At 38.4% G+C, this 20559-nt stretch overlaps 2 protein-coding genes across 3 annotated transcripts; one reads left to right on the top strand and one right to left on the bottom strand.

Moving 5' to 3' along the window:
* Positions 1-22: 22 nt before the first annotated feature.
* LOC131791589 (glutamate receptor ionotropic, kainate 2) lies at positions 23-16998 on the top strand. Of its 2 annotated transcripts, XM_059108936.2 has the most exons (16): positions 23-307; positions 2612-2758; positions 3320-3556; positions 4406-4602; positions 4880-4933; positions 5535-5684; positions 5948-6121; positions 6761-6868; positions 7543-7722; positions 8711-8905; positions 9568-9753; positions 10850-11114; positions 11684-12051; positions 12439-12663; positions 13720-13920; positions 15096-15235. In XM_059108936.2, the coding sequence occupies exons 1-15, from the start codon at positions 220-222 to the stop codon at positions 13888-13890; spliced, it is 2745 nt and encodes a 914-aa protein (XP_058964919.2). In that variant the 5' UTR covers positions 23-219; the 3' UTR covers positions 13891-13920; positions 15096-15235. The 2 variants fall into 2 exon arrangements, with proteins under 2 accessions (XP_058964919.2, XP_066018339.1); XM_066162242.1 differs by lacking the exon at positions 13720-13920 and having other exon boundaries at positions 15096-16998.
* Positions 16999-17382: 384 nt separating this feature from the next.
* On the bottom strand, positions 17383-19972 carry LOC131791608 (melatonin receptor type 1A-like). Its single transcript, XM_059108954.2, has one exon. The coding sequence runs from the start codon at positions 19183-19185 to the stop codon at positions 17947-17949; it is 1239 nt and encodes a 412-aa protein (XP_058964937.2). The 5' UTR covers positions 19186-19972; the 3' UTR covers positions 17383-17946.
* Between the last annotated feature and the right edge of the window lie 587 nt (positions 19973-20559).

The raw sequence follows: 20559 nt of genomic DNA, 5'->3' as shown, positions 1-20559 counted from the left end.
GATGGTTCTAGACACCGTTTGATAGACCGTACCTTTAAAAGCTTGCTTCAGTAAAGAACCGATCATTAGTTGACTCTCTCAGAAGAAACTTTCAGTTCCCTTTTTTAAGTCGAAAAGGGAGACTTTGTGAAGATCGCTGAACGTCACTTTATAGAAGAGGTTAAAACGCTCAGCCAATTTTACAGTCTACGGCATTCTGCAAATCGTAGGAGGTCCATCATGTACAGAGTTGTCAGATCAAGGCTTCTTCACATCTTTCTACTTCTGGTGTTGGTGAACCAAGTTTCACCTATGAATATCAAAATAGGTAAGAAAAGCATCAGTAGATTTCATATTCTTCATGATTACTTTTAATTACAAAGTCATCTGGGAGAGCTACTGGAGTAAATCACACTAAAATACGCCATTATTAATAAACCTTAAATATGGATTTGAAGAATATATATTTGTTGTGTTTACACTTCACGTTTAATTGTTGTTGTGAGCTTTCAAGTTATTTCGAAGTTGCCGATCAGTGAAAACTGATCAACAGAAACAAGGCGTGTGATCTCTTAGTAAAAAATATGCTTACGAAGACTGATTATCATGCCACTTTTCAGATTTTTTTTTTCTTTGTCGTAGAATTAATGGAGTAAAGAGTTTAAGCTAATTCGCTGTGGTTTCTTTTTTCTTTTTAATTTATAACTCTGCCTGTTTTTAAGAGCCAAGCATCAAAAAGAGAGAAGAAAGTAATTAAAGAAAATTATTTTGTGAAATCAATCATCAGGAGAAACTAAAAGCTGAAAAGAGTGATAGGCTGAAATTTTCGTGCAGATTCTCTTGCGGTTATGAAGCCATGGCCTTACCCGAGAGAAAGGACCCACAGCCCAGAGAGCTGCTTACTCAATTTGCATCATTTTTGATCACCTAAAAATCTTGATTTAAGTCAATAGTTTGAGTTCTTTCTAAATCCTTTTTATGTCTTTTGGAAATTTAAGCTACGAACATAACACAACGGGGAGGCGAGCGAGACACTCCTCTAGTTTTATGGCTATTTAAGTACTAATCACCTCAAAAGGTTTAGTTATTATGGCGTTTTGTTCTGAAAACGGGTATGGATTCTGACTGTTGTTTTCTTGAACTTAGTTTGGTATCCAGGCGCATCACAAGAGCTTATAGACGCATTTTTCTTTTCAACTCAAAACTAGTAACAGAGGAATGAGGATGATATTTTATTCGAGTTGGGTTTTCCAGCGAATTTAAGCAAGACTGGAATGTGGAACTGATGCGAAGCTTAATTACTTTACAATTGACAAAGCCAAAGTAAAATTTACAACCGCGACGTTTCTTTTAGTTAAATCGGGTGATAAATTCAGAATATGAAGATGATGAGAGAAATGTGCAAAAAAAAAAAATTATATGGTAACAAAAAAGTTTTGGATTTCAAAGGCCAGGAGTGAAACGTGTGTGAATATCAATGTTCTGGAGTGAAACAGAGTCACGATCTAGAGAAAAGACGCTCCACTTTTAGCAAAAATTGCGAGAAATCTCTTCCCTTTCCTGGGAAGAACTCATCAATCACCGTGACTAATTCAGAATTGAGGAAATCAAGCCTCACCGCTGTTGAAAAAAAGTGATTAATAAATTATTAGAGAAAGATGGTAAAAGATGATAGTGAGGTGATTTTAATTTTTGGTTAAAAGGGGTCTTTGATCAGGCGTGGATTGCATTGTCTTTAGCCTCTCTAATTCAATACAAAGTCCAGAGTATTCAAGAGTATTTAAATATTCAAGTCGTATGCTAATACTGGCATGTCCACTGTTAAGAGTTTCTAAAGCTTAAGTTTGGAGAGTCAGCCGTTCGGCAGAGTGACGAAATATTCATGTTACACCTTCGTTCTGACAAAGGGCTAGAACTCAAAACGTCAACTCTTTGCGGTGGCCACGTCAGTATGATCATTTCAAATTATCTTGCAATAGCACCCACCGACTCAGCACCACAATTTTTTCAGCCTACAGCCGGATTCGGCGTAATTTTCCAGAGGTTTTTACATCTTACAGGCGAACGGAGACAAGCCCTAGGTGAGCTCGAAACGCGCGTCACACGTGAGAGGAGGAGCGCGAAAAAATATTGCGCTCCTCACCTTGCACGTGACTCGCATTGCGCGCTCGCCTCGTGCTTGCCTCAGTTTGACTGAAAAACGCGAAAGAATTACGCCTGCTCGGCAGACTGGAGTTTTTTACCCCTTTAATACAAGCATGAGCTGTGTCGTCTTTTACTTGTATGGGTAAATACGAATCCAAAGATAAATATGAAAATTCCACCCTACTAAATTAAACGTCCGCTCAGTTTATGATACGATGCTTCGTATTACAATAACATACAATCACTTTCAACCCATGGAGCACATCATACTTTCTTCTTCGCGCTCAATTATGAAAAAGAAAAAAAAGCTGCTCAAAATGACACCTTAAAGGAGGAACATAGAAATCCCTTAGCTGGACAATGCAGCTTAATAATCACTTGTCACTCCAAAAATCAAACCATTCACATTGAAGGGGAAGGGTTTGGAACCAAAAGTACCCTTCCTCTGTACACTTCCTAAAACTAATAAACCACTTTTATTCTCCAGGTGCCTTATACAGCAAAAACTCCGAAAGGCTTTTCAAGTTACTCGAATACCTTTTGGCACACGAGCCACGGGAGCTTACCTTAAAAAAGACTTTCATATTGCAACTAGTGCCACTGAACGTTGATGGTGAAGATCTCCTCTCTCAAGGTAGGTAATAATTAATGATTCCCTTGATAAGTAAAGGAGAATCTTTATGGGCCGAATTTGAGGAAAGCAGCCTTATCTCATCCCTTCAATTAAGTTTGAGAGTTTATGTATTCCGAAGGAGTACCCTTCTTTTCTATATGATTGATGGGTGGATCGGTGGTTTTTGAGCCCAACGATCTCAAAGCAGCGGCGAATATCTAGTCCAAATGATTTTAAACAGAGTTAAGGTTTCACTAAGCATTCCCCATAAAACCATAAAACTTCCCCCCACCCCCCCTCCCCCCCCCCATATCCAAAACAGTTTTGGGAGGTGCGAAGAATGGTGCCCCTATGGGTAAGCCATGCCATAGTTCCGGTGGTCTAAATTTTCCTAATATTTGATGCAGGCGTTGTGCTCCATGGTAAATATTTTTTATTATGGGCAGTGCTTACGCAAGGCAGCGCCTGCTCATAGCAAAATGTGTTTTTATTCTTACATTTCTGTTAGTTTCAGAACGTTCTTAACTTTAGCTGATCAAAATTAAGACTATTGCTTGAAGCCAAAATGATTTATTTCCACAGATGTGGCGAGGAAATTAAGTTCTGTCTACGCTATCATTGACCTTGATTGTAAGAACGAAAACGTTCTTGCTCTGAGCTCCCTTCTTCAAAGACCTTTGGTTAAAGTAGACAACATTGACGAAGAAACGCCACACAAGTACGCGTTATCAGTGAGACCGTCGTATCGTGATGTCTGTGATGCTCTGTTTGATATGATAAAGTTCTACTCATTCACAAAAGTAGCCGTTGTTTATGATGGTAAGAATAAGTACTCGTAGGAGAACAGTCATTTATCATTAATCGTCGCCAATGTGTAAAGGGAGACTCTAGAAAAATGACGGCAAACTAAGTGCCAATGAGGGATCATAAGAACATTACAGAACCTTATGGAAGGATCAGATAAATTTTATGGTGACACAAACAGAATCCTCCGAACTCCACCCCAACCCACCCCCTGCCGATAAATTATGACTGGTCCTTCATCACCCCCTTGAAAATAATTGAAAATACAAACTGATTTGGATAAAATTGGTTATGACTGAAATCGCTTTTTAGAGCGGATGGATATATAAAAAAAATAAATAACAAAACAAAAACAAAACAAAACAAAACAAAAAAACAAAGGCTTTGCGTTTTAATGTGGATAAAAAATTATTCATAAAGGCGCTTTTTAAAAACGCTGCCGTCACTGTTCTTTGATCTAGATACTTGCCATTCACATGATTAAGTGATTCTGGCGCCGGTGATCGAGTTGTTTGAACGAAAATAATTTTGTTCGTTGATCTGTTCACCCTTTACTCCCTCACATCAGTATGCATATTCTCCATACTGTTCTCCAGACAATTCTTAAGGTGTTCACAAGGAGAAGTTGTTCAACAATCAAGAGCTTCTTTAGTTGGTGATCATTCCCTTTATTCCCTTGACCTTCATGTTTGACTCAGGGGTGATATTGCAAGGACTGATTTTAGATGTTAGACACTCCCAGGGGGTCGTAAGGGGAAAAGGGTTGTCTCATTTTTGTCTGATCAAATTTTTACTGTTTCTGAACGTTTCTTCAACGTTACTTTTGCCTGTTTTACATGTTTGAGCTTCTTAACTTAATTTCAGCTCGCAAAGCGAGGCAGGCGTCTTTGTTCTTTGCAAAGGTTCGCAAGTGGCCAAGGTATAATGCAGAAATGATGCCAGAGCTTCCTCTAAACAATCAGTACAAAGTGAGAGAGGCTCTCACAGCCTTACTGAAGGCACATATCAAACAAGTCGTTCTATTTGCTGATCAGAAGGACTTGGCAACCATAATGAACGAGGTAACGCAATAAAATGTCATCCGTCACCAGCAAAATTTACACTCACTTATCAAGGATGATGCGAAAACGCGATTGCTGAACTCAGTTAATTACTTAAAACGTAATATTACTTTGATCAATGCGCTATGTGAGGCAATAGGCTATCAGGGAAGAGTTTGTTTACAGGCTAATCACCCGGTCAAGTTTTAAAATTTCATTTGCAGCCAAAATTATATTTAGCGGCCGTAGTTAGTTCTTTGTGCGGTCTATTTCTAACCGAATTGATCATTTTAAACAGGCACTATTTGTGGGAATCAATGACAAAGACTTGAAGTGGATAGCCTCAGATCTGGTAACGCTTGTCTTGACTTTTTTAATGTATCTTTCCCTTTAATCAATGTGAATTTTAAGCTTCATTGATTACGTAGCTCGAGATGCCAGACCCATTATTAAATCACTCAATTTATGGGAAATGGAATAGGTCAGTAGTTCTGTAAGAAGTTGTCAGTTGTAATGTAAGGAAGCTGGCTCCTCATTAAGTTACACCTAAGTTGCAAAAGATCTTCTCTTTAGACATACTTTGGTCGTTCTCGGATGCACCACATTTGATAGGGCCAAAAAATGTTAAAATTGAAATGTAGGACTGATCAAAGAACGCGGGTGTAGAGATGTATACACTCTCTACGATGGTAAAATAATTAAATGCGTTCAGACTGTTAAGGCATCCTCACCGTGAAACAATAACATGGTGCCTGACTATAGAATTTTCAGTTTTTATGACATAGAATGTGCAAATGTGACTGGCAACACCTCTTCATAGGGTCTTGAAGGGTGGTGAAGAATATTTTGATTCCTTAAACTCTATATCTAACTGATTAATTAGTGGTTGAGAGGAAGAAACGTCTCTAATCTTTTTGTCCTTTATCAATTCAATCTGGATTTGGTATCAATAGGAAGTGGCAGGTCCAAACAAGACTTACCCCTCCATTCGCGGTCTGGTTGGACTGAGTCTTCATCTCGGTAACACCACAGCGGCGAAGAGATTAGAACATATATCAAAAAATAAAGTCACTGTGCCTCGTGGAGCAAACCACTACTCATTGGTAAGAAAAAAAACAAAATGAACAAATTGCTCAACTTTGTTTGCGAGGTTTTGATATTTTTATTTATCTATCCATTTTTATTTTTTGGGGGTGTAGGAAGGGGCTGTTTTTATTGAAAGAAGATGTCAGAAAATTCATGTTTCGGTGGGACATTTGCAGAAAGCGTTGAAAAAATTTAGAACGCACTTATTGTCGTACACCGTTGTGGTCTGCTTGTGTGACTCCATGACCTATCGCAAATAATCTTTATTTTTTGTGCGCAGGAAATGTACTCCGCGGTGCATGATGCAGCTTCTGTAGTAGTAAAAGGATTAAATATATTCTTGTCAAACAAGACCAGGGTAGATATGGCAATTGAATTCTCGCCCAACCAGAAGTGCCCTCTACGAAGCAAGAAAGATTCAATGGCACAGGCAATTCTAGACGATTTCAAAAAGGTAGAGTGTTACTTAACAATTCCCTGCTTTATCACTGTCAGGACTCCTGTCACTGTACATTCTTTCTCGCTGAGTCGCTCCGTAGTCTTCGATCCGTTGTTCCCAAATCTTAATTAGCGTTAAGTCCAATATAAAATTTCCGAAGGTAAGGCCAGGTTACTAATTTAATCCAACATGGCGACTTCCTCTACGGTTTAACTGTGCGAAGGAGCTGAAAGATTCCGAATATTTGCATCGCTAAGATCAAAATGGGACACAAAGATACTGGTTGAAAATCATATTTGTAGTTCAACGAAACAAATGGCCAAGGTTCAATTTTGCATTACCTCAGACTTCACCTTCCAAACGATTTCATAAAATGCTTGTGAACGTCTCCTTAAAGCACCCAAACCTAAATGAAAACAGATTTAGAGACGCATTTTTGTCCGGGTTTCCGGAGACAAAAGGACACAGGAACGTACAGACTCCAAATTGACTGGATGCCTGAACAAGCTCAGCTTCGAGCATTTGTTGATTTTATGAATACGCCTTGCTTACGGTACGTGAACTTTGCCAGACGAAATTACATGAAACAAAGTTAGTTCTTAGGTACTTTTAAACTTTTTGGTAACAATAATTGGACTTTGACTGTGTTTCCAGGTCAGTTTTAAGGGCTTCACAGGAACTGTAGCATTTAAACGTACAGGGGAACGGAAAATAAAAACTGGCATGGACATTTTGAATATTCTTCGGGAGGAAGTAAAGAAGGTAAAGTTTCGCACATGTAGTTATTGATTTTGTTGAATTGTGGGACTGTTATTTTCCCTGTTTTTTTTTTCGTCATGGTGGTTTATTTAAATGTGTATCTTTGTAGGTATGAGTATAAAATGAAGGGGTGGGATGATCTGGTAAACACGCATACCATCTAAGGGGAGAAACAAAACCTAGTGTGCTCTTGCTGTGGAATGGGGGATAAGAATTGGCAGGATGATCAGCTGGATCATATGCTTGATTTTTGAGATGTAACCTAATTTTCGTTTGTATACCCCCAATCAACTGAGTTTGAGGTCCGAACTTTAAGTTACAGACCAAGTTTCCCCCCCTGGATTTATAGCCCAGGTATGAAATGCACTGTCCATAGATCAGAATGGAATGAAGGAGGTTGCATAACTTATTGCACAGACCCTTAAAATGAGATTAATAAGATATTTATTATATCTCTCAGTTAAAATAGAGGGGGAGTATTTAAATTCCAACAAACTTATGAATTTAGCTGGCCACACAGTGAAATAGGGCCAGCTAAATTGATCATAGTGCACATACTAACAGGGAGATATAATAAAATAGTTGACAGGATGCATGAGCACTAGGATTACAAGCTGAATTTGTGAGATGTAACTTACTTATCATTTATGATTTTAATATTTTAACTTATACTTTAGATTGGTTCATGGAAACCAGAACTGGGAAACAATGGACGCAATGTTTTGCCTCGGAGTAGTGAAGAGCCTAAGTGGATCGGATGTTTTTATGAGTCTGTGAAATGCCATAATTACGATCCAGAACTCACAACCATTGGCCTTACACCAAAGCTACCAAAACTAAATATTACCACAGTGCTGGTGAGAATACAATGTTTTGCTACCCAACCATTTGTAGCCTGTGTACAGTGGCCACCTTCATGTACCCTCCAAAAGATAAATTTTTCTTGGAGGGTGGAAGGGGGGGGGGCGGCTGTGAACAGGTTACCATTTGGATGATACAGTTTATGAGTGAAGGGTCTTCCCATGTTGTTCCTAACTCTTATGCTTTACAAGGATAAAGAAGATAATGTGAAGAAGAACTTATTTAGTGACACTTGGTGTTGGATTCTTCTGTGGTTACATGTTAGATGTGATTAATTTTTCAGAGTTTCCAACTATAATCATGATAGAAAAATTGCAATTTATTTTTATTGTAGAAAGATACCATCAGTGATTGAAAGAGAATATCGCTAGTTACTTATGACCTATGTATTTTATAGCACGATTTAATGTTTAATACTATTTAAAACTGTCTTTTTTTAACCCTTTAACTCCTATAACTGACCAACACAGAATTTTTCTGTACAATATCAAGCAAACAAATGACAAGAATAAAGAAAGATGTAAATTAAAGGATTATTACCTGGTAGTTGATCCAATAGCAAATTCTTGGAACTAACATAATAACAATTTTATGACAGACAGTAAGGAGAACTACTAATGGGATCTTGGAGTAAAAGGGTTAATTTGTCTCTGTCATAACCCATATATTATTTCAAAGCTGTCTATAATTCCACCTTTTAGTTCTCAACAATTTCTGTCAATGGTATTTGAAGAGATTAGTGGAAAATAGCCCAAATGAAATACATGAAATCCAACACCTCAAGATCTTTGCTCTCCTGAGGAGTGAATGTTTGGTGAAATTCATCCCAAACTCCTCAGATAATTAAATCAGTAATGAATATTCCATTGCTGCTAGTAAATCTTATTCTCTTGGATGAAAAGCACTGCACAGGATTTGATGAGTATTTGATGTGACAGCTCTGATAGGGTATAAACTGATGAAATGTTTGACCTTACCCTACAGGAGCCACCATTTGTGGAAAAAGTAAATAAATCTTCCAAACTTGTGGATCTAGCTGGAAAAGTTTCCAAAGGAGATCTTCAAGGATTCCTCATTGATGTGATTGACGAACTGTCTAAAGAAGCTCAGTTTGATTATGATATCTATTTGAGACCTGACAGAAAGTATGCAAATGTGATTGAGGAACTGAAAAATCAGGTGAAGAGTTACACAAAAGTGTACACATGTCATTTAAATTTTTTTTCTGACTATATTAGCTAGTATGCTGGACTTAACTTGGAAGGGCTCCATCCATTTTAGTGGCTGAGTTGTGAAATTGTCAGTGTCTTGTACATTTATCATGGCCTCTCCTCATCCATGAGTAGCATAAGATACTTTGGTTTTACAAACTGAGTTGATAATGTAAATTGGCCATAGTGAAGAGTTCCTAAAGCTGACTTTTTGAGCATTAGCCCTTACTCAGAGCAAATGAGTAATGGTTCTTTGTGCTAACATATGGTAGTCTGCAGTGGTCTCTTCCAACATCTAGAAAGTTTGGAAAACTACAAAACTGTGGGGCAAAACTTTATCTTTCAAATTGGCATACTTAATCCCTACAACATCAACAAATGCTTTTCATTCAACTAATTTATTCTTGTGTTTTCACTTAACCATGTTTCCACCAATAGCATGTCTGCATCTTTCTGTATGTAAACTGCACAATCCACAATTATACTATTTACTGTAACAAAAGGGCCAACTGATTCGTGGGTGGTGTTCAATTTGGTAAATACAGTACTGGGTGTATCCTGTATGGAAATTTGATGAATGCTTGGTGTTGTATTTGATATATGGATTTTTGTTTTAATGTTTCCTGTCAGGAAAAGGATATGGCACTTGCACCTATAACGATAACTGCCCAACGCGAGCAGGACATTGACTTTAGTAAGCCCTTCATGGACTTCAGTTTGAGTCTTATTATGCAGAAAGCAAATGAGCCAGCCATCAACAACTTTGCTTTTCTCCAACCATTTACTGGTCAAGTGTGGCTGTCCACCATTGGTGTGGTAGGTGAACGTACTTGATTTATTGAAGCATACATTGTGCATACATGTATAAGGCTTGTGATTGGGCTTTATGGATCAAAGGGAATTACCGTAATGATACTATATAGCACCCTCCTTCCAATAAGCGCTCCCTCTCTAATAAGCACCCTTCCCCCCATAGAATGTGTTTTTGTTAACAAGCGCTCCTATTCTAATAAGCTTCCCTATTGAGTAAGCGCCCTCGTTCGAATAAGCGCCCTCGTTCGAATAAGCGCCCCCTGTCTAATATGCGCCTTCCCCATCGAATTTGTTTTGGTTGATGAGTGCCCCTATACTAATAAGTGCTCCTATTCCGTTTGAGTTATAGCACCGTTAGAGTACATTTTCGTTGAGATCAACCTTGGTTCATCTTTCTTTAATTGCTCACTTTAAGCCCCATAAAAAAAAAGTGATCTTTGTCTCAGTCTCTCTGCTGTTATGTCGCCGTGAGGGTACAGTTCTTTTAAACGAAAGATCCTGTTTTAAAATTTTGCGACAATTGCTTGGCATCAAAGCTTTGTTTCGCATTCTGCTGTTTCTCAAAAAAGAAATAAGTGCCCTGTCTCGATTAAGCGCCCTCCCTCGAGGTACCATAGGTAAATAAGCGCTGAATCGAATCATTACGGTAAAAATTAATACAGTGCACGTGGGAGGCTACCGACATTTACAGAGAGAGAGATCAGAAATTTAACCCACCATCATCATTCCCAACAGTCTGAAGTTCTTAGAGGTAGATGTGTTTTCGGCTTGTCACGAACGTGCAACGGAGGGAAAAACCCCGGTCCCTAACAAGAATCGAACCTCAAGCCTTCGGATTCCACGCACCGATTCTCCACCGCTGAACTACAAAGATTCTGCGGTGAGCTAGGCCATTACTACTTGAAAAACATTCCGCAAGTGAATGACTCCCAGTTGTCACTTCGGACAACGACCATATTCAGCCCTCGCACACCCGGCTTTCCCACTTTGTGTTTTGAGACAGGATCTGAGGTGGGATGGTGGTGGGGGGGATATGCCCTCTTTGTGAAGTAGGGATCTGTAAGAGGAAAAACGTTTCTCCGCCACCTTATTTTTTAAGGTTTTGTTTATCACTGGAATGATGTGTGTCATGGACTATTTGAGCCCATTTGGTTACCGTGCTCGCGCTCTTGAATCTGACGAAGAGCCTGGAAATGAGTTTAACCTCTTGAACAGTCTGTGGTTTGCTACAGCTTCCGTTTTACAGCAGGGTCCAGATAGCACCCCTCTGGCGCCTTCTGGTCGTTTGTTAGCCTCTACGTTCTGGTTCTTTATCTTGATCTTGATATCTACATATACGGCAAATCTGGCAGCATTCTTCACGAGTAAGTATTACTTTTCGTAGCCAACTCCAAATAAATCTTACCTACTTGAGTTTGTGGTGTTTATGGGGGAATTCCGCCGGAAGAAGTACACCAAAGGGGATGTTTTAAAAGCATCTCTCTGTTATTAGCCAGGACGCTTATTTTGCCTTTCCGTTCTTGATAACAGCATGTAAAGGGATGCAGTAATTTTGTCTGTGGTACAATGTACATAAAAAGGATACCCTCTCAGTCATTAGAACTTAGATGCGGAGTATCTGTATGCAAGACTATGTCAAGTACTGGTTGTCATGACCACTTACAGTGTATACATGTCATTGTTTAGTTGTTAAATCACCGCTTGACCCTAAGGGGTGACATGCTTCTAATTTTTCTGTGCATTGTCACCTCTGAATCAAACATCAAGGCCACAGAATAAAAGAAATAATCATCAACTTATGAAGCTCTTGATTGTTAAACAAACTCTCCTCGTCAGCACTTTAGGAAATGTATAGAGCACAGTAATGATGTTAGGGTGTAAAGTGTTGAAGCAAGAATTCATTACAGTTCATGTAAATGATTTTCCTCCTTAGTCAAACGTACTGCTGATACAATTAATTCGTTGGAGGCTCTGGCGAACCAAAACAAAATAAAATATGGTGTTATGGACGGGGGTTCAGTGATGACGTTCTTTGAGAATTCAGAGGATTCGCTGTACAGAAAAATGTTCTCTCACATGAGAGAATATAAGACCTTTGTTGATGGGACCAAAGCTGGAGTGGAAAAAGCGAGGACCGAACAATACGCTTACATAACGGAATACCCGTACCTGGAGTACTACAACCAACAGAAACCTTGCAATACAAGACTGTTAAAAAATCTGATTCAAACCAAGAGCTATGGGATTGGACTTCAGCGAAACTCGCCATACACTAACAGAATTACAGTTGGAATTTTGAACGTAGGTGTTATGAAATAAGCGAGAGAGATTTTTTACTGTCGGGGGGAGGGGTGAGGGTGTCCGAGGCTTTCGGTTGTTTCGCAATTAAACTTACCTGATTCTCCTTCGGCTCTGCATTATTGTAATGATCCCCGTCATTGACAGTCAATTACTATATTTCTCCTTTTATACTTTGTTGTTGACGAGCTCTTCCCCCCCCCCCCCTCCCTAATAAGTGATGACTGGTCCGTTAAGCCTTCTTGAGTTTGACGAAAAAAACAAAACGAACAAAATTAAAATAGACGGAGAGTATTTGAACATGGAATCCTACTCAGGCTAAGTAATGGAGAGGAAAAACCCCGATTAAATGCGCGGTTGACATCGTATGGTTCTTCCCTTCATTTGCAGCTGCGGGAGAGGAACATTATTGAGAGGACTCGTAAAAAGTGGTGGGATGATAGGAGCCAGTGTCCACCGCCTTCAAAGTCCAAAACTGGCAACACGCAGAGCCTTGACGTTAACAACTTGGCCGGTGTTTTTATTATTCTGCTGGGTGGTGTGGTGATCTCTATCGTGCTTGTCATTATTGAGATACGCTGCAGGAAGCTGGTGGATCTCTTGACAAATGGGAAGGTAAGATAAAACTTTGTTTTTTTTTCCTTTTTCTAGTACTTGTTGTAGGGAATGGGTAAATTAGCTTTACCGGAATTTTTCTTCTTAAAAAATTACAGCGTTTTGGTCTGACAGGTAAAGAATCTCAAATAGATTATTAAAAAAAGTAGTTAGAAAGCGTTTGTTGTTGAGCGAGTGTTTACATTCAATTTTTTTGAAAAGTCGTTTTGATCCTGTCCTAATTGACAAAGGACGATAGGTGTTTGAATTCTCGAATCATATTCATTGTACCACGCTCGTGATGAATGATAAAACCTCTAAAACTTTGGTAATCTTCGTACTAGTTTTAGTTTTCTTTTGATCTAATTTTTCCCTCCTGATTTTTACAATCTCACTAAATTTGAGGTTTACCCAGTAATTTGCAAAAAGAAAAAGCACTGAGACTGTATTGTTATTACTATTGAGACAATGCTCCTTTAATTAATCTGGCCCCGGTTGTTCGAAGGTTGGATAACGCTATTTATTGGAAAAATCGTCTAAATCTGGTGGTGGATACCGCAAAACGTTTTACTATCACCTATTCATTGGATAGCGTTATCCGCCCCTCATACGACTGGGCCCTGGACGTTATTTTGATTGTTTTAGCGGACGTCAGTTTCCTCTGGAGATGAAGGTCTTTAAAATGATATGGAAGGTTATTGTTAGATTTACCTGCTGATGTTGTTTGAAAACGAAGTCATGATCTTACGAAAGAAAACAAATTCAACTGCACCTGCATGGAGGGGGAAATGAATTTCATGATACAGAAATCAAAAGAAAGCTCGCAATTAAAAATAATGCTTTTCGAATTTATCTTTGTAACACTTTTTACATAGATGTCTCTCTTTACGAGAAGATCTATGATGAGAATTTTGTGGACATTTTTCAACATTGCATCTCTAGAGTGCGATTTAGTATCGGCGGAGGCAAGGCGAACCCAAAGAAATTGTATTTCAAGCAACATTTGACAGGAAAAATTGTTTGGGCCCTTTGCGAGTTGTTTGATTCCTAGCTTTTTGAAATTCATTTCCTTTATAGCGAGCCATAAGACACCGCTTGAGACGGGAGTCGAAGGAACCATCGGATGACCCTAACAACACCCGCGTGCGTGTGGGAGTGGTTTTGTTACAGGGTGACAGGGTACTTAAACCCATGCGTCAGAATACGCCTCAAACTTCTGGCTGGAGAAAGTTGTTTGGAAAGGATTAGAGGAATTGATGAAGATTTAGGAATTTACATGTACGTGAGCTCTGTCCGTTATCAAACATTATTTACCGCCTGGAAAAAAGGGGGGGTTATTAGAGGATTTTGGGGTCGTGTGATGATACGATTTACCTGAATCCCCCCTTTCCCAAGGTTTTCTAAAATTCTTATGTTCCCCTCCCCTCCCCTCTCGCGGCAGTTAATTGGCGGTCAATTTTACATTGTCTCCCTTTGTACAAGTGACTTTCGACGACTAATACCCGTTTCGTTCCCCTGAAAACTATGCCATGTGATCCCCCCTCCTTTAGATTCCATTTACCAGTGACCGTTTTATAGTGATTAACACATTTAATGTTTGCGTCTGTTGGTTGGGATTAGTTAGTTTCGATTTAATTTGCTTCCCTGTTCTGTTAATGGTTCGTCCGTTTTTGTATTTAGAGCAGAGAGCAATTTTCAATCGAGTGTCGAAAGTAGTCCAGAATTGCTTCGTTTTTGCTTCACTTCGCCCTGTGATTGGTCCAGAAAGCTCGCGCCACTCTCCCAACCAATATGATTCTAAAGTAAAACCAATCTCGACCCAGTCACCTCAGTCCCTCCGCGAGTCTTGTCGGCTTTACTTTGAGTTCTCATTGGCTCTTAAAGGTATTTTTCTTTCTTCTGATCGGCCTTCGTAATTACTTTGGTATTGGTTTTACGACACTCAACCGAAGAGTGCTCTAACGGTTAATTAGACTGAATTTTGCTATCGTTGCACCCTAAAACTGGTGGCCAGCTTTAAAATGTAAAGGGCAAGCTAATAAAGCTAGCAAAGTCTGTTCTCATTCTAATATTTTCCAATCCTTTCCATCAAATTGGATAATATAAACACAGTGTTCTGCCCGGTTTAATGACTGATCATTATTTATTGCCGGTGGGAAGGGGGGAAGGGGGGAAGAAGTGGAATGGAGTCGAAGGATTTTGTCTGTGTTACGATTCTTCCATAAGGCTCTGTAATACTCTCATGATTCTCTACCCCCCCCCCCCCTCCCCCCAAATGATGGCGGTTAATTGGCAGTCCATTTTCTATAGTTTCCCTTTTAGGTTCTTTTGGCGACTACGACTGATCCCCCACAATCCTCCATATCCCACCCCACTCCCCCCCCTCCCGCGATAAATTATGATTGCGAAGTGGCTTTTAGTGTGACATAACAAATTATACTTATCTGTTTTAGTGTCGTAAAGCTGAAGAAGAAGCAGATGGTGGTGAAGTTATTCCCACGGAGAACATCCGTTTTGTTGAACCGAGGGTCACAGCTCCATACATGATTAATTTGCGTCCACACTATGACAAGTATGCATTTGCACCCGAGAGTAAACTCTAAAACGATAGCGCAACCAGTGTGAACTGCAGCATATACGTATGGATGTCTCACGAATAAATTGGTACCTAAGTTAAGTTCCAGTGAGTCAAGTGAATTTTAAAACGGAATTATATCACCTGGGAACTCATAACGAGTTAACAGCTTTAATTTAGCTTATTTAACTCATTGCCTGTTCAAGATGCAATGAACTTTGAGGGAATGTAAAAGCGAACGGTTGTAGTCTACATAAGGATGTGATCTTTGTCGCAATGATCACGCAGCGGTGTGCTCTGGCAAGGGAGTGTTACGTGACATGATGGCGTGACGTGTTGTTGAGTGTCACTCCAGTAATCTTTGGTAATTCTTCAAGCTATCTAATAAGGGGCTTTAGGTTAATGAAAATGCAAAAATTTGTTCTTTTTCGATGGGTATTATGTTGCTTAAAGGAGCTATGGCTATGTATTTGTTAAATGCGTTTCACATCGCCATTTTCTAAGAATTGTTGGAATCGTAAGAGTTATGGCTTTAATCCGTGACAAATATATGAGAATCGAAAGTAGGGCAAAAAGATGAGAAACAGTCGTTGAGATGATTAAAGCGGAATTTATGTCGCTCGTACAGAAAGAGATGAAGGTGGCTTTGATAGTCGATGTTTTAGTTCAAAACATGGTGCATATCTTCTGTACTACTTTTAAGATATCATAAGTGTTATCTCGTGTTCTTGTGCGTTTTTGAGTCATAAATCGTCATCATTTTTTCTTGTTTCCAAGTCTTAAAGGTTAATAGACATGTTAGATGCCTATTTTGTGGAATTCTCCTCCTTTATTTGAATCATAGAAAAAAAAAATGATAGTATCTTGCCTTGGCGGCCTTTTCTCAAATTAAAAATGGTCAATTATAATCCAAAATAAGTATTGCATCCAACAGCCACCTCACACTGATAAGCAGTAAAAGGTTCTTTCAATTGTAGTGGTACCTGTTTTTCGTTAATGTGGGAAGTTCATTGATAGTATTTGGTTCATTTTTGATTTCAAGGAATTTCAGTAAGCAGTCTATCTGCTGATCATTACCTAGGTGTATTATAGTCTTAAGGCCTGGTTCGGACTGTCGAATATTTTAGACCTTTGAATCTTATCATTTTATAGTTAAAGTGATGAGTGAAAAAACTTTGCTGGACTCGTTTTGATCATTTGGCCTGTGGAGATCCCATGTTAACAGAACCGACATAACGGGGAACGTAATTAAAAGATGACTCACATACAAATCCTCATTAAATTGACCCATCTGGCAAGGAAAAACTTAAGTTTGCACAATTTTAGTTTTTCGTTTGTCTTTGAATTAAATTGAACTCCTTTTTCCACTTTTGCTTCAAAACGTTTTGTGTTTCTTGAAAAGTACTAGTATTCTGCTGGAAAACTGTTGACGTGCATATGCAGTTCAACGATTTAAATTTTAACATCACTGCTCTTTCAGGATCCATAAGACCCTCTCAAGAGACCTTTTCAAAAGGTAATAAAAAGATATTGTGCTGAAAATGAATGAAAATTATACATATGTGATATAAATTGGAATAAATGAGTTCAATTCATCAGCCCATGAAAGCATCTAGATGAGAGTGAAAGACAAGTTCGAAAAGTATTTCATTGAAAATCTTCAATGAATGGAATATTAAAAAGAGATGCACATAAACAGGAACCACTTAGCTCTTGTCAGATCAGAAAAACTAATTCAATATTATAAGTAACGAAAGTTCCATCCATTTTCATTAAAAAAGGTGATATATTCGTAACTGCGAATGTAAAAACCCCATTTATCAAATGGAAATAAAAAAAACCTCTTACTTCCATCTGTCTCACCCATTCAGTTACCGATGATCATTAGTTACGTAAACATGTGTTTTAAAATTAAACACTTCTGTTTAGTTTCTAGTTTGATGAATAAGAATGGCACTGAGCTCAAGGATTATGAAATGCAGTTCATTAGTAAAAGTCTGTAGAAAGTTATAAGTATTTCATATTTTCTTCAATTTTTGTCAAGGTCGCTTTTTATGTCGGTATACTTCTGTAGACTCTTGACTTTATTAGACCGTTTACTCTCAACGCATTTTGTCGGTAAAATTGGAACTGGAAAATAATTTTTAATAGTGAGCGACTAGGAAGAAAAAACAATAACAACAACAAGAAAATGAAAGAGCATAGTCAGTCATTCGTTTCCGCTTCTTGGCGGCAGAACAAAACGTTGTAAGGTCTCCATGGTAGTGACTGCTTTTGGCCAAAAGACCGCAATAGGTACAAGTAGCACCAAAAAAAAAACATGAAAAATAGTTTCAGTAATATTTCCAATATGAAAACAATTTAAGAGTTGAATAAATTGAACACTGAAAATTTAAAGTCATTTCGAGCTCATCTATAGGCAATTCTATACATTACAATTTCTGAATATATTTTCTATACCCATCAAAACTGTTATTTAGACAGGTGCAACCAGAGCATTGTCAAGTGGCAGCCCTCTCCATATTTATGTTTCGTTATGGTTTCATCTAGCCTTCGACAGGGACGATCCGTTCTGACATTTAACTGAATTTATTGTGTAATATATTTTTTTGTTTTTGTAGTGCTTTTCATCACTTTGCTTTGCCTTAATACCAAAATACCCGTTTAATGATGGCCTGTCCATCAATTTAAAAATGTTATGTTCGTTTGGCTCCGTATGGATAGCTTAATCAGACATGTGCGATAACCTCTGGTGAAGTAATTGTAGTTTTCCTTTTCTTCACGGTTCCATCATCTCCTCTTGAAACATTAACAAGCTCTACTGGATTGGAACATCTAGTAAGCTCGCCCACGTCGATTCGAAGTGAATTTCTCTCGAAACTATTTTTTCTAAAAATCCCGACAAGAGCTTCGCGAAAAGCTTTACTGCGCACCCAATAGATAACTGGATTTACCACGGATGTGAATCCCACTGAAAATGTTGACAGCATTCGGGCAAAGCGCGGAACATTCACGGTCAAAAACATTAAAAATCCTAGCACTATTGTTGGAATATAGCATAGAGTAAATAGACATATCACGATGAAGATTGTGTTGGTCAGTTTTGCTTCTTGCGCGTTTATCATCTCCAACTGCCTCGATGTCGAACCTTGGGCAAACAAATGATGGATTCTGCGCTTTCTTGTTTTCATGGCTTTGAATATTCTTGAATAACAAGTCACAATTACTGTTGAGTTCACTATCAAAAAGGTGAACGAAAACATGTTGTACGATGAACTGGCGTTGTGGTCATGAATGCAGATAGCGTAAAAAGCCTCAAACTGATATCGTCCCAACCCGAGGAGTGGCATCGCGGCAAACGCACATGATGTGGTCCAAACGATAGAGATCAATACTAAAACTTTTTTCACTTTAAATACTCCTCTGTGTTTGACTGGGTGAACAGTTGCGTAATATCTTGTAATGCTAGTAACGGTAAGAGTCAAGAGACTGCAAGAGTACGAGACATAGCTTTGAAAAGCCTGGATTTGGCAAACGCTTCTGGAAAACATCCACTTACCACTGATAAGGACAGAGACTAGCAGAGGGAAGCTGATAACGGCACTGAAAATGTCTGCAGTGGCCAGGTTCAACAGGAGATAGTTCGGTACCGCTCTCAAAAGCCTTTTACGAAAAATTGCCAAGCATACTGTAAAGTTTCCAATCAGTGACAGTAACATGAAAATGACGGCTACACTTGATTCCAAAATGAGTACAAATTTCGAGCGAGGTGGTAGAGTCAAAGTGACATCCATTGTGAGGAGCAAAGCTATTTTACCGTAGTCAACTTTCTTCTTGGTGTCAAATCCAGGTTGTTCATCTGGCACTGATTGATAATAGTTCTTTGCTAAAACGAAGTTTCCCAGCGAAACCAATACTTTCTCCAATTTAAATTCATCAAATGGACGTAATGATTGGAAAAAAGGCATTAACTAACCTAAAAAAACATTTTTGTGTACACAAAAATGACAGCTAATATCCTCCTCGGAAGTACACGGAAGCTCACGGAATAATACAAATTAAAGGCAGTTTTGTTTACACCAAATTACAATTTTTGCAGAGAAAAGCATCTGCCTTGTTCATTAACCGAGGATCGAGTTCCAAATGTACTTCCAAAATTTATATTTATTTTCAGTGAAAGTTGGCAAAGATTACCCAGCTAGCCAAAACAGACAAGTGGCTTTTATGCATATCGGAACCAAGAACAGACGAAGAAAAGGAAGTAGTATAGTCGAAATTTACCCATAACGGACACGTAGGAGGATTTTTCATTATCAAAAAATTTCTGCAAAAGACTTCAGTGGGATTTCTTAGAGATTGAAAGGATCTCAAACGAGTTCTGTTTTTAATAGCTCAAGCTCTTAATCAGCTTGTGGATCATATCATATTTATAATGCTGCTCGCAAGTCATGGTCACTTTTCGTGCGAATCATCGGCGGCAAAGCGTTCTTAGTGATGGTTACAGTTTCTCAACATCACAAGAGTTGGCGAAACCTATGCAAGATTAAATTGTAGGCCATACATAGGTGCGTGCTGCTAATATTTTTTTTTTGGAAAGGATGCAGATGTTTGCTTTAATGGAAGGAAATGCTTTTAGTTCCAACACTAATTGATTCAGTTACGGTCAGGAAAAAGAAAATTAGTGATCAAGAAATGCAATTCTACACTACAAAAATTAAATTTTATGCATAAAACTACATATTTATCCAAATGTGGTTATAACATAGTAATTTAAGAGGCTAAACGGGTGCCATTTTCAATAAATATCCTGTTAAATATTTCCTATGCAGACCATACATACCGAATTGATAAAAATAGATAACGTAAGTCAAATATGGCTTTGTGGGATTGTCAGAGTGCCGCTAATTACTGTTAGCTTTTAATTTCTTGTCGCATCATTGTAAGTTAACTCGAATCGCTAACTCTAACAGAATTCAATTTTTCCTGGGTTTAACCAAATTTTTCCAGTTATTTACTATCAGCTAACTGGAACTCTTCGTTAACTCGAACTGACATGACTTTCGCATGGATCGAGTTTACCCTGATGACTCGAATTAAAGTAAGACCGTCGACCGATAAACGTCAGAGTGTCAGAACACAGCTGATTGAAACGAAAATTACTGTTGATTGTGTCAGAATTCATTACCTTAATAATTAGCCATTTTAGTTCAAATTACTGAAAAAATTGTTAATAAAGTTATTGATACCATTATTGATAGAATTATTAATAAAATTATTGACAAATGATTGAAATTCAACACCAATCCCGATAACTGGAACCCCCGCCAATCACAGCCAATTTT

The sequence above is a fragment of the Pocillopora verrucosa genome, chromosome 2 (assembly GCF_036669915.1).
Source record: "Pocillopora verrucosa isolate sample1 chromosome 2, ASM3666991v2, whole genome shotgun sequence".
Lineage (NCBI taxonomy): Eukaryota > Metazoa > Cnidaria > Anthozoa > Scleractinia > Pocilloporidae > Pocillopora > Pocillopora verrucosa.
This window is presented reverse-complemented; position numbering and strand designations above follow the sequence as displayed.

Bases quoted from the DNA above. Each gene is read 5' to 3' on its own strand.
- LOC131791608 (XM_059108954.2), bottom strand. From the start codon at position 19,185: ATGCCTTTTTTCCAATCATTACGTCCATTTGATGAATTTAAATTGGAG.
- LOC131791589 (XM_059108936.2), top strand. From the start codon at position 220: ATGTACAGAGTTGTCAGATCAAGGCTTCTTCACATCTTTCTACTTCTG. The intron at 5,685-5,947 runs GTAAGAAAAAAA...TTTTGTGCGCAG, and splicing joins GAGCAAACCACTACTCATTG to GAAATGTACTCCGCGGTGCA. The intron at 6,869-7,542 runs GTAAAGTTTCGC...CTTATACTTTAG, and splicing joins TTCGGGAGGAAGTAAAGAAG to ATTGGTTCATGGAAACCAGA.